General features: G+C 40.9%; 2 protein-coding genes across 3 annotated transcripts; both read left to right on the forward strand.

The window, feature by feature from the left end:
* The first annotated feature begins 391 nt into the window (after positions 1 to 391).
* Positions 392 to 3,331, forward strand: LOC144717002 (pentatricopeptide repeat-containing protein At5g48910-like). Of its 2 annotated transcripts, none has more exons than XM_078592309.1 (2): positions 392 to 2,467; positions 2,547 to 2,601. In XM_078592309.1, exons 1-2 carry the CDS (start codon positions 603 to 605, stop codon positions 2,584 to 2,586), a joined length of 1,905 nt encoding a protein of 634 aa, XP_078448435.1. In that variant the 5' UTR covers positions 392 to 602; the 3' UTR covers positions 2,587 to 2,601. The 2 variants fall into 2 exon arrangements, with proteins under 2 accessions (XP_078448435.1, XP_078448436.1); XM_078592310.1 differs by lacking the exon at positions 2,547 to 2,601 and adding an exon at positions 3,315 to 3,331 and having other exon boundaries at positions 393 to 2,467.
* Positions 3,332 to 4,113: 782 nt separating this feature from the next.
* CPISCA (chloroplast-localized ISCA-like protein) lies at positions 4,114 to 5,098 on the forward strand. The gene is made up of 3 exons (XM_078592313.1): positions 4,114 to 4,334; positions 4,524 to 4,727; positions 4,837 to 5,098. The coding sequence occupies exons 1-3, from the start codon at positions 4,178 to 4,180 to the stop codon at positions 4,977 to 4,979; spliced, it is 504 nt and encodes a 167-aa protein (XP_078448439.1). The 5' UTR covers positions 4,114 to 4,177; the 3' UTR covers positions 4,980 to 5,098.
* The last annotated feature ends 7,982 nt before the right edge of the window (positions 5,099 to 13,080 follow it).

Consider the following 13,080-nt stretch of genomic DNA (forward strand, 5'->3'; position numbering starts at 1 on the left):
GTCGTCGTTTGGAGGACGTCAGGGACGCGGACGGGACGATTATTTCGTCTCAGGACGGAAAAATCATCCCGTCCACGGGTATGGATGAAATTTGGGACTAAAATTCGTCCGGGGGATGACCGGACGGGACGGTTTTCATCCCGTGGGACGAAAAAACCGTCCGTCTGGAGGTCTCGGACGAATGTGGCGCCGGATTCACATCGGCCGGTTGAGATGTAGCCACGTGGCCTCGCTATGACAATTTGTATAAAAGTCCCTGTGTTTTTTTCGTGTGCATGAAAACTGACGCAATTCGGAAATAATTGTACGCATGTACACTTGGATTCTCTCTCCTCCATTTCCCTAAAAACTTGGAAAAATCTTATTAATATATTAAACATATCAAATGTTTTTTCGACCGGGACGAGGGATGGGACGATTTTCCCGGACGGAACGGAAATTCGTCCGGGACGATGGACGGAACGGTTTCCGTACCGTAGGACGAAAATTCATCCCGTCTTTCGTCCCTACACTGAACCCAGACGTTTTTCGTCCCGTCCCGTCCATCGTCCACGTCGAACTATATTTTGTACTGAATTGCGTTCCTCTTCGTCTTCTAATCGATGCTGCTGAGGACGAGCTCGGGGCTTCCGCCGGCGATGGCGGAGCTGAAGGGCTGCCGGTCAGTGAGAGAGCTGCGGCAGCACCACGCGGCGGCGGTGAAGGCGGGAAGCGCCGGCGACGCGCTGGTGGCGGCGGAGATTCTCCGCGCGGCGGCGCTGTCCGACGACCGAGATCTGCGCTACGCGGAGCTCGTCTTCTCCGGAATGGGCGCCCCCAATCTCTTCTCCTGGAACACGATGATACGAGCCTTCTCCGAGAGCGAAGACAGGGCCAGAGAAGGCCTGCTTTTGTACTGCCGAATGCTCAATCTCGGAGTAGATCCGAACAAGTACACCCTCCCGTCCGTGCTCAAAGCCTGCGCGGCCGCCGGCGCCGGGGAAGAGGCGCGGCAGGTCCACGCGCAGGCCCTCAAGATGGGCCTGGAGAACGACGGGTTCGTCGCCAGCAATCTCCTCCGCGCCTACGCCATGACCGCCCCAACCATCGGCGCGGCCCGCAAGCTCTTCGCCACCGTGAGAAGGCTCTTCAGGGAAGGTCCCGACCAGTCCTTGGTCGTCCTCTGCAACACCATGATCGACGGGCTCATGCACCGAGGGATGGTCGACGAAGCGAGGAAGATGTTCGAGGAAATGCCTCACAGAAGCGTCGTCTCCTGGAACGCCATTATCGCCGGGTACGCGCAGAACGGGCAGGCCGAGGCCGCGGTGGAGATGTTCAGAGCTATGGAAGCCAGCGTGGCGCCGAACCAGGTAACGCTGTTGAGCGTTCTCCCCGCCATATCCCACCTCGGCGACCTCGAGCTCGGGGAGAGAGCCCACGCTTACGCCGCCGGAGACGGGGTCCGCTTGGACGACGCGCTGGGGTCGGCGCTTGTGGACATGTACGCGAAATGCGGGAGCATCGACAAGGCCCGGGAAGTGTTCGACGAAATTCCCAAGAGAAATCCCGTCGCCTGGAGCGCCATGATCGGCGGGCTCGCGGTGCACGGGCTGGCGGGGGAGGCGGTGGAGCTCTTCGAAAGGATGGAGAAGGATGGGGTCGTTCCTACGGAAGTGACCTTCTTGGGGCTGCTGAAGGCGTGCAGCCATGGCGGTCTGGTCGATCAGGGCCGGCTCTTCTTCAAAAGAATGGAGGTCAAGTACAGGATCAAGCCACGGATCGAACACTACGGCTGCGTGGTGGACATGCTGGCCAGAGCAGGGCTCGTCGAAGAAGCGGAGAGGGTTCTCCTCTCCATGCCGTTTCCTCCCGACGACGTCGTTCTCAAGGCCCTCCTCAGCGCGTGCAAGCTCCACGGCGAGACGGAAATCGGACGGAGACTGGCGGCCCGTTTGGTGGAGCTCTCGCCGGAGGACGGCGGTAGCTTCGTCCTCCTCTCCAACCTCTACGCCTCCCTTGGCGACTGGGACGCCATGGCGAGAGTCAGACTGAGGATGAAGGAGATGGGGATAAGGAAGGACCCTGGGAGAAGCTGGATAACCGTCAACGGCGTCGTCCACGGGTTCGTCGTCGAGGATGACGCCCACGAGAGGAAGGAGGAGATCTACGGGAAGCTGGAGGAGGTGGTGGCGCGGCTGAGGGCAGCGGGGCACTCGCCGGAGACGAAGGCGGTGCTTTTGAACGTGGACGACGAGGAGAAGGAGACGGCGCTGAGATTCCACAGCGAGAAGATCGCCCTGGCGTTCGGGCTGATCAGTACTTCGCCTGGGAAGCCGCTCAGGATTGTGAAGAACTTGCGGGTCTGTGGAGACTGCCACGAGTCCTTCAAGCTCATCTCCGAGATCTATGGCCGCCGGATTCTGCTCAGAGACCGGAGCCGATTCCATCACTTTGAAGCCGGTCTCTGCTCCTGCAACGACTTCTGGTAATTTGTTAGATATTTAATATTTTTTTGTAAAATTATAAATGTTTTAAATCTGGTTATATTTTTTTGGGAATCGAAGGTGGCCTACAAGAACTCATCAAAACCTCTTCCTCAGTTGAATTTTCCTTCCTTCCTCTGTTCACCCTGATGGTTCTCCATTAAGATATACCTAGAGAGGGAGATTGAGAAAGAAGGGGGGGGGGGTTGGGAAGAAGGAAGGTGACTGGGCATTCATTACTAGTGGTTCTAAAGTTTGTTATGTTGATATTCTACATAACCATCAAGATTAATTTTTTAATTTGTCTTTGGCATTGACTAGTCCACCTGACCAGACCGAGACGCGATCAGACCTTACTGAGACCAAACTGAACTTTAGCTTAGGTTTTGGTCTTTGCTAAAAACTCGGACCAGACCGAGACCGTTAAACCCTAGTCATCTTAGATGTGGACAGGATGACAGTGAAGAGACGAAGTCGTCATCCTCTTAGTAAATCTAACTCAGTCGAGTCCAGAAGATAGCGAGAATTATAAGAGAAGCCTGTCCCATAGCTAGGGAATGGCAGCTGTCATCTGTCTCGTCACACGTCACGGTGACGGCAACGTGACGGATGACGTGACGGTGACGAAACTAGGGGCCCATGACGGTGACAGTGACGGATGATGATCTGGGCATGACGGCGAACGGAGGGCCTCGGACGAGTGACGTGATGGGACAGCCATCACAGATGATGGCTGTGACGGATTTTTAAAAATGACCAAAAAAGCTTTAAAATCGTTAGATTTAAGCTTTTCAACGGCCGAAATTTCGCCACGTAGCGTTGCTTACTAGATTTCTTGGCATTTTGCAGAAAAGTCCCTGTATTAATTCACACACACAAAAGGATGCCGTCCAAAGATAATTGGAGATATGCCCCTCCAATTATCTCTCCTCTGCATGGTTGTTTTTTCCGTCACACCTGACAGTGACGCCGTGAACATGACGGATTTTTCTGAAATCCGGTGACGGGGACGCCTCAAAACATGACAGTGGACGCCTCAAAACATGACAGTGACGGGGATGCTGTCCGGTGGCGGGGACGTGACGGGGACGCCTCAAAACATGACAGTGATGGGGATGCCGTCCGGTGGCGGGGATGTGACGGGGACGCCTCAAAACATGACAGTGACGTGAACGTGACGGTTTTCTGAAATCCTCGGACGTGACGAATCTTTTCTGAAATCTATTGTCACGTCACCGTCCGTCACTGATTGTAATCCATCCCGTCACATCCGGGGCGTCACGTCCCGGACGTGCCGTACCCTACCCGTTGCTAGCTTAGAAGGCAGTCTTTGCTAGTGCAACGACTACTGGTGATCAAAGAAAGAGGGATGACGTAGATCATGACGTAAAAATTGGAACATTACTGGACCAAAGAATGACACCAAAAAAAGGAAAAACAGACCAACCTGTAAAGTCGGATGCTGCCACGTGGCACGCTTCTGTTCAGAGTATTCCTCAAATGAGTAAACTCCATCGCCTATGATTGGTCCACGTCACATCATTCGGTAAAACCTGCCCGAAGCCTCGGGCGTGTGTGGACCGTTGGATCGGCGGGGCTTTCGTGGGATCGCCTCCACTCGGTAAAAGATCTCCTCTTCCACGAGAGAAATAAAGGAAGGAGAGTTCTTCCTTCGTCGGGGGTTTCGTGCTCGTTCTGTCATTCGATCCGCCATGGCCGTCTCGGCTTCCCCGAGCTCCCTCTCCGTCGGCTGCTCCAACTGGAGATCAATCTCAGCTGATTTCTCGCCCTCCCGTAGTCTGCTTAGATGGCCCCGAACCGATTCCCGACGGATGATTACCCCCTCGATCCGCTGTTATTCCACCACTGGTGCGATTTTCAATCTCTCGCAATCTTCCCTTCTTTTTCCCGAGCTCCGCCTGCTCGATTTCGAAGAGTTTTTTCATATTTTGCAGAGGAAATTAGACCTATCTGATTGAATTGATCAAGTCGAGTTGTAATTTCCCATACAGCACGAGCTGTCTCTTTTGGGTGTTCATCGTTTTTTCTCTTCCGCAGGAAACATGACGCCTGCGATTCAATTGACCGAGAAAGCTCTGAATCATCTGAACAAGATGAGGGCGGAGAAAAATGAAGATCTGTGCCTCAGAATCGGAGTGAAACAGGGCGGTTGCTCGGGCATGTCCTACATGATGGACTTCGAGCACAGGACCAATACCAGACCTGATGATTCCATCATAGAATACAACGGTTTCGTAATCGGTGAGTACTGTTTGAGGATAATCATCTTCTTTCGCTGAATTTCATCTAATCCTCGATCGAGCTTAGTAGATTGAACTAGAATTAAATGGCGTCGATCGTCGTGATGTAGTGACGGATCCGAAGAGCTTGTTGTTTCTTTATGGAATGGAGCTGGATTTCAGCGACGCGCTCATCGGTGGTGGATTCTCCTTCAAGAACCCGAATGCCACCCAAACTTGCGGTTGCGGAAAGTCCTTCACGGCAGAGTCGTAGGGGATTGAATCTCCCGCGGGGGGATAAATTCAACTGCCGTGTTCAGTGTGTATTTGTGGATCAGCTAAAACCATCCTTATAATTTTTCAGAATATTTAGGTCGCCGTATTTTCCCGTTTCGTATGGATCATCAGTTCATCACGTTCATAAATTATTTATATCAAATGAATATGTTAATTTTAATTTCATAGAACCGGTTTCTATATAATCTCCTACATGGTTTCTCAATTCCCGTATTTTATGTGTATTTGTTGGATCGGATAAAACCATCCGTATGATTTTTCAGATTTTTTAATCCGGCGTCTTTCTCCCCATTTTATATGGCTCATCAGTTCATCACGTTCATAAATTATTTATATCGAATGAATATGTTAATTTTAATTTCATAGAACCGGTTTCTATATAATCTCCTACATGGTTTCTCAATTCCCGTATTTTATGTGTATTTGTTGGAGATCGGCTAAAACCATCCGTATGATTTTTCAGAATTTCTAGTCCGACGTATTTCTCCCCATTTCACAGGGCTCGTCAATTCATCTTGTTCATAAATTACTTATACCAAGTTAATATGTTAATTTTAATTTCATAGAACCGGTTCTGTATAATCTCCTTCATGGTTTTTCAATTCCCGTATTCTATGTATATTTGTTGGAGATCGGCTAAAACCATCAGTATAATTTTCAGAATTTTTATTCCGGCTTATTTCTCCCCATTTCACAGGGCTCATGAATTCATCTCATTCATAAATTACTTATACCAAGTTAATATGTTAGTTTTAATTTCATAGAACAGGTTTCTACATAATCTCCTACACGCTTCATTGAGAAGTAATTTATCAATTTATTCTGCTGAATTAGCCATAGTCGTCCGCTATTTTTTTGAGGGCTATAATTCTTATTTCGTGGAAATTGGGCGACTGTAGCTTTTAAGAAGTCAAATGAGCTTGATCTAGTTACTTCCCTGAGATCATTAGCTGATTCTGTAAAGAGAACATCCACATGTAAGAGCCTTTACAGACCCGGCCTTGAATAGAAGATTAATAGAATGCGCAGTGTTTAGCTTACATGGCACGAGGTTTAGCTTGACACTCCACAAGCTAAAAAATTTAAACTATCAATTGGGTTAAATTGATTATTGATTAAGCAATTTGTATATAGATGTAGTTAATTGATGAGGTTGGAATTATCTTTTATTGAGATATTAAAGTTATCAAGTAAAATGATACATGGACATAGAAGGCCAGACACATAAAATTAATGGACATTGTTACATATACTTAAAGTTATAAGGGCTTTTATGAGAGAGTGCCCTTAATATGTATAAATATGAAGGCACCTATTTTTGGTGCATGTGCTAGCCAAACATGGGCTTACCCGCTTTTCTCTCTTAGAATCCACTCACTTCACTATAAGGTATTGATTGTGAGAAGATTTACTAGATTTTTGATACACAACAGTCCCTTGATCTTGTGAATACCTCTAGAGGTGAGGCACGTGAATGGCTTGAAAACACTCTTCCAATGAGCAAGTCAAGCGTGGAAAAGTTGTCCATGAGGTCGCCTGACTATTACTGCTTCATAGATCAAGTATGAATTGATCATCCATCTTCTGTCATTTTAAAAGGGTTTTCAAGCACTAAATCATATGCTGACAACATAATAAAAGATCGAGCAAGAACTGTTGATCAATCAAGTCGACTCAATCAAGAATGAGTTAACTAGGAATGAAAGAAATGTGGTATCTGGTGCAATGTGAGGGGTCACGCTGATACCAAGCCCATGAGAATGTAGTTTATCTAAGTTGTATGATTCTGATTTATTGGCGATACAAAAGCATACATAAAACAATGTACCTCTTACATTCTCACTTGCGCAATAATGAATGGGCTTGATACATACCTTGCGAATCATCTATGCCTCTTTAGAACTTGATCTTTTACTCACTAGAAAAAATGAGATTTGAATCTTTTATTTGAATAGAGTTTTACATGGATACATGCACTTATAAGAGAGAGACAAATAGAGATGGAACAATTGAGCATGAGGAAAGGCCTCTACCCAGCATATATATTTATAGGAAGTGTATATCCAAGTGGATCCATTAATCTTTTATTTCCAACCTGAACAGTTTCCCATGTAACTCATTTCTCATAAAAAAAATTTGTTGAAAATGTATGTGGCTTATAAGTAAAGCGCATGTTCCACGTTTCATTGAACATTTAATTTGTACACTATATGTTCATTATAATGCACATGCGACACTTAAAATTGAAAGACATGAATGTATGAAATGAATAAGTGAATAATGATGATATTATAATATGGTGATCATTAGCATTTAAATCTATGTTCCAAATATTTGTATTTGAATGATACTTGAAAAAAACTCCAAAATATATGGATAGAGTAACATTGTGTAGCCCAACGCATGTGATGAGTATGGATGATATTGTAGCCATTAAGGACCAATAGTTGGTGCTCTTTGGGGAAAGAGTTAACTGAATAGATCCATATAAATACTTGAGTTGTACTATACGCATTTTATAAATCGGGTTGGCTTGTGCAATAAGTGTGTAATTAGTCCATAGACATGAGACCCATAAGATATTGTGAATGGATGATTGTGTTTTGACTATGACATAAGTGTATCCAATCAGGTGATTCTAGAATGTCCTAACTTGGATGTCACAAAAAGTGATTGTATGGTCAAGATGGGACCATATAATGAAAATGTTCTAGTTATATCTCTCACCAAGGTAGGAGACATATTGGAAGTGGTGTTCTCCAATAATTTTTTTGCACATTAACCTTAATCGAAATGATCTATTAGGTTCAGGCAGTTAACCATGCCCTTAGTCGTCCAGAATTCTTTAACGAATGAAGGATTATACAAAAACGGTAAGCCAATGATACAGGTTTCATGTGTGAGTTGACATAGTCTTTTGTAACTCCCAAGGCATGAGATATACTTTGGCACCCTTAGGCCGTCAATTCTAACCAATCAATTGGATTAAATCAATCATTAATTAGTCAATTTATATACAATATAGTCAATTAATGAGGTCATCTAATAAATATTGTTTATCCATTAAAGTCATTAAATCGCCTGGTACATGGGCCTAGAGGTCACACACACAAAATTTTGGACGTCGGGGGACTCTTTACTTTAAGTTTGTATACACAGAAATTTGTATATACTTTAAGTTAAGGACTTTTATTAAAAGTTCTCAAAGAAAGGAATTTTTTAATGAAATTTCACAATGGACATGTTATGAAAGTCCCTTATATGCTATAAATAGAGTGGACACCCTTGTTTGATACCCATATAAGTCAGTTTGATTGGTCCCCCCTTTATTCTCTTCCTCTTTCCACATCGTTCTTCCAGAAACATGAGTGATAACACCCTAAATTTGGTATTTAATTCACATAATTAGCCCAATTTTATGCATTTAAAGAGTTTAAAACAGGGTTGTTATCATATATTTACATGTAATTAATGTTTCCAAGTATTTTCTGATTTTCCCCTAATTTTCTGTTAATTTTATGAATTTTCTGGAATTTTTTTAAGCGTGGAATAATTCTGTTTAAATGAAAATTTCAGGTTTAAAATTTTATTTTGACGTTAATTAATGTGGGGACAAATTATTGAGTATCCAGAATTTTCTGAAATTTTATTTGAATTTTTTGGAATTTATTCGAGGAAGGAATAAATTTTTAACTAGGAAAATGATATATTTATAAGGGGAATATGAGTTTTAAAGCAATTTATAAACTTGGAGGGGTTTTTCTTAACATTTCGTTGCAATTATGCCCTTAAAAACAGCTTTCTGTTGTGTCTGCAGGAGTAAAGGTACGATTAAAATAAATACAGGGTTTTATTGCAATTATTCAGGATTGTTTTAATGGTTTCAGAAAAAAATGGAGGAGAGAGAACACATAGGGGAATATATGGAAATACTTTTGGGCGGCGTCAAATGGCGCATAATACTTTTTGAAAGGACTTAACTGCAAAATGCCAAAGGGGATTTTCGGGTTACCCACGTGGCCGAATCTTGGCCGTCGAACTAGAATCCAACGGCGCCCGAGGAATATTCCTCGGCGCTGTAAGTTCACCGCCTGCGCGGTGCATACTAAACGCACGCACGGGCGGTGACGTGGCTCTTGCTGATTGGGCGGAGTTGTGAAAAATGCACAGGTAAGTGTGTTTTAAATGCACTTTGAAGTTTTTTTTTATCTTTTTCTTTCTTTATTTTTATTGCCACCAGGGGGTACGTGGTGCTCATAGAATCAACCCGAAAAATGAAGTGAAATTTCTCCAGCCAATCCGTCATCGACACATCATTGTGTGTAAAGAAAAGTAAGATAAAAATAAATGAATATTGATCCAACGGCTATGATTGGTCAAAATTCATTTATTAATAACTTTTTATCCTTAAGTTCGATTGAGTTGATTTTTTATGGATTTGCTCGTCTTAACCTCCTCTTTCTATCTTTACAGTTGGATCATTCAGATAAAAGGCTACATTGATGGATACAAATTAATTACTAAATGAGAGTAAAATGGTAATTTTTACCATGTAGCCTAAGTATATAAAGCCAAATTTTGAGAGGAGGAGGTCATTCTGGAGGTGGTTCTTTCACAGCTGTAGTATAGAGAGGAGCTTCATCCTAGATCAACTCTATCTAGTATTTTACTTCACTGTATTTGAATTTTAGTGTAATTTGGATTATGTTTTAGTAAAGTTTGTGATTTTTCCTCTTAAACTTGATCTGCATTTCTAAATTGCTTGGCTTGAGCAGCATGTAGAAGCCCTTACTAGGATTGAGCGGAGAGACTGTGAAATTGACATAGCTATTCCATTTGCACATTAAGAAAAAAATTATAAAAAGGTTTAATTTCTAGGATAAAATAGATTGTCTTTATGGTATAATAGTTAGTGAATTTGGTTTCCAAATCCCCCTAAAACAAACTAAGACAAAATATCTTATTAAACCCTCTAATTGACCCCTTTGATCATTTTTATTGGATCAAAGAAGTCAATCCAGAGCTCCTTACTTCTTCTATTCATCCCATCTCTTCTACCCCCTTTTCTAAACTCTTCATCTAATTAGGAGTGATTTGATCTTCATTGAAGATTAAATTAACTCTAATTAGGGTCAAATTATTCAAGCAGATTATCAATTGGATTCCTTACTAGCTTTCCTTGGACGATACCCATACTTATCACTACACATCTTACGTTAGGTTTTTATAAATTTTATTGTATAAGCTAATATCAACAACGACATGGGATTAAGAAAATTGCATAATTCACCCCTATTTTTGGCTTATCAATGAGATCGAGAGAAAATCAAATTTTCATTAGTATAGTTTAATAAGAGATATAGTGCTATGAAGATTTCCTGGATAGTAGCGGAGTTTAAGGGAAAAAAATATGAGATATAGTGCTTTGAAGATTGCCTGGATACATCGAGATTCCAAACATCAAGAAAACTTGAAGGCGTTGACTAAATAAATTAATAAATCATGAATACAATCAGTGCAAAGGTGATTATTCTGATTTTTGTATGTTTTTGGTTGTTTGATTTGTATTTGATTTAACAATATAATGTGAAATTGAGTTTGGATCGTGTCAATTGAGGCCCAAAATATAAGAGATTTGTGTCCTAGTTTCGATTAAATACAACTTTCATAGTTAGAGCAATCAAATCTTTTCGCTTTTCCTTCCGTTTGAACTATCAAACTTTACAGCCATTGAACGATCTTCGGTCACTTATTTTTTCAGTTACCTTGATTTGGTTATCTTCAAAACTCATCCATGATACTTGTACCCTTAAAATAATTTCTGGTAAGCTGAATTTTATTGTAATTAACTTGGTTAATTATTATCACTATTTGTTGTCGACTTACACAATAATATTTACGATGTACATGATGAGTAGAGGGGTCGTCCACAGGGAGGCAGAGTTCAAGGATTTAATTCAAGCTATTTAGAATGTAGTTTTAGTAGATTTAATCTTGATTAGATATGATATTTAGCGAAGATCATATTTCCAAGGCTAAATGGGGATACTTTTTTTAATTTCAATTTTAAATAAAGGAAAGATCCTTAGAAATCATAAGGGAAGAAAATTGAGAAGAAGGAGGTAGGAGAGATGAGGGAATATTAAGAGAATATAGGCCCTCACTTCATTCCCGTCGATCCTTACAAGAAGACCAAGAATCAGAAGTGTAATGAGATAAAGAGAGTATTTAATATATTATTCTTAAACAGTCATAGTTGGTGAAGAATGTGGGGATTTAGAAGTGAGGAATACATTATTCGTCTAATTTATATAGTATTCTTTTATCTGATAATAGAATTTGATCATTTGCTAACTTCTTTCTTGAAGCAAAACAAGGACTAGTACATTTTGCCCAAGACAAGGAAATTTAGCAGAGCACAAATCAACATCAATGAAGATGGAAACTAAAAATAAAAAAATACCAGGACAATAGTTGATCCAAGGAGAGCTTCCCTCTGACTACATATTGTGGTCGAGGATCCAAGAATAAAAAAGAGAGAAAAATAGGGTTTTATACCTAGGGTAAAGGGGTGAGACAATTCCACTTTTGCCCCTAAATATTCCTTAATTTTATTTAGTTTAGGGCTCCTCTCATCGATCCATCTGTATGGATTGAAAGAGGATACAATGAAAAAACTAGCCCTCAAAATTTGAGCTCAATCTGGCTGTTGGATCTTGAGATATTAATGTTTGAATATGCAACAAGCTTAGGCGTTTGATCCTCTTGGACTTCTCTCTCTCCAAAAATTTGCAGAAAAACCCCTCTGCTTTTGAAATATTTTATTTAAACGCCACCCTAGAAGTATTTGGATATATGCCACTCCGCTCCTATTTCACCAGGGAAATTGCAAAAAAACCCCTATACTCTTCCAAAAGAAGTTAAAATACAAAAAAATTCAATAAAATAGGATATTTACGCCTGCAAAAACTACCTAGAGCAGTTTTAGAGCCCTTTTCTTCATGTTCTCCACAAAATAATTTCTAGAAAATTCCAGAAAAATCAGTGAAATCAGGGAAATTCAGGAGAATATACTGAAGACAATTTTTTATTTTTAGCATGATAACATGGAATTATAATCATTTAAGTGCAAATAAAAATGCAATATGTATGAAAGTAATACTATAAATTATATGTTATCAATTGCATAGAACTGTATTTCATCCCATAACTTAGAGGACAATATCAAAGTCTCCATGAAAAAAATCTAAATTTGAAAGTGATTTTATCACTAGAGATTCAATAAAAATAGTAATTCTAAGTATAGCATAGATAAACTTAACTTAATTGATGATCTACGTAATTTCTTGGTTTTTAGCTAGATAACTCTCGCATGTGGTAAACTTTATTCATCAAAATCATGTTTTTAGTGGTTTTCTTAATACACACACTGGTATTAGACATGTGTCCCTGTGAAACTCCTTTTAAAAAATAAGGTTTAACCTTTCTTGGTTCCAGTCCCCTTTTTCTCGCAAAGCCTAAATCGGCACATTAGACTGGTCTCATCCCTGACATCAACCCATGTTTAAAATCAAAGCATTACATTGGTTCCTATTGACTTGAAGTTTTATCAAAATTAATATTTTAAAAGTGATATAAAAATAAAAACTTCAGTAAATGTATCTAAAAATCATACTATCTACCTCCATTGCCATGAATTAAGTTGCAGAAGAAAAATATTGTTCATAATAAAATTTGATTCAATAATGAAATATATTGGGCCAAAATATCCAATTGAATAACTAAATCTAAGCCACTTTGATTTCAGGCGATTTAGATGTAATGAGAATAACAATTGACTAATCAATTTTCAACAGCCAATCTTGATATGAGAAACATTTAGTCCAAATCAAAGTGGTCAACTAATGCAATGAGGGGGGATTAAGTTTATCAGTTTCAAGGAAATACTACCAACAAAGTCAAATTTGATGAACCTAACTTTTCTTCATAATGCTTGATTAACTTTTGATGCAAAATATTATCTTTCCAACTCAGAAAAAGTTCAAATTGGCTTCAACGAGTAATGTGATTGGAAAATA

Source organism: Wolffia australiana, chromosome 2 (assembly GCF_029677425.1).
Source record: "Wolffia australiana isolate 7733 chromosome 2, ASM2967742v1".
Lineage (NCBI taxonomy): Eukaryota > Viridiplantae > Streptophyta > Magnoliopsida > Alismatales > Araceae > Wolffia > Wolffia australiana.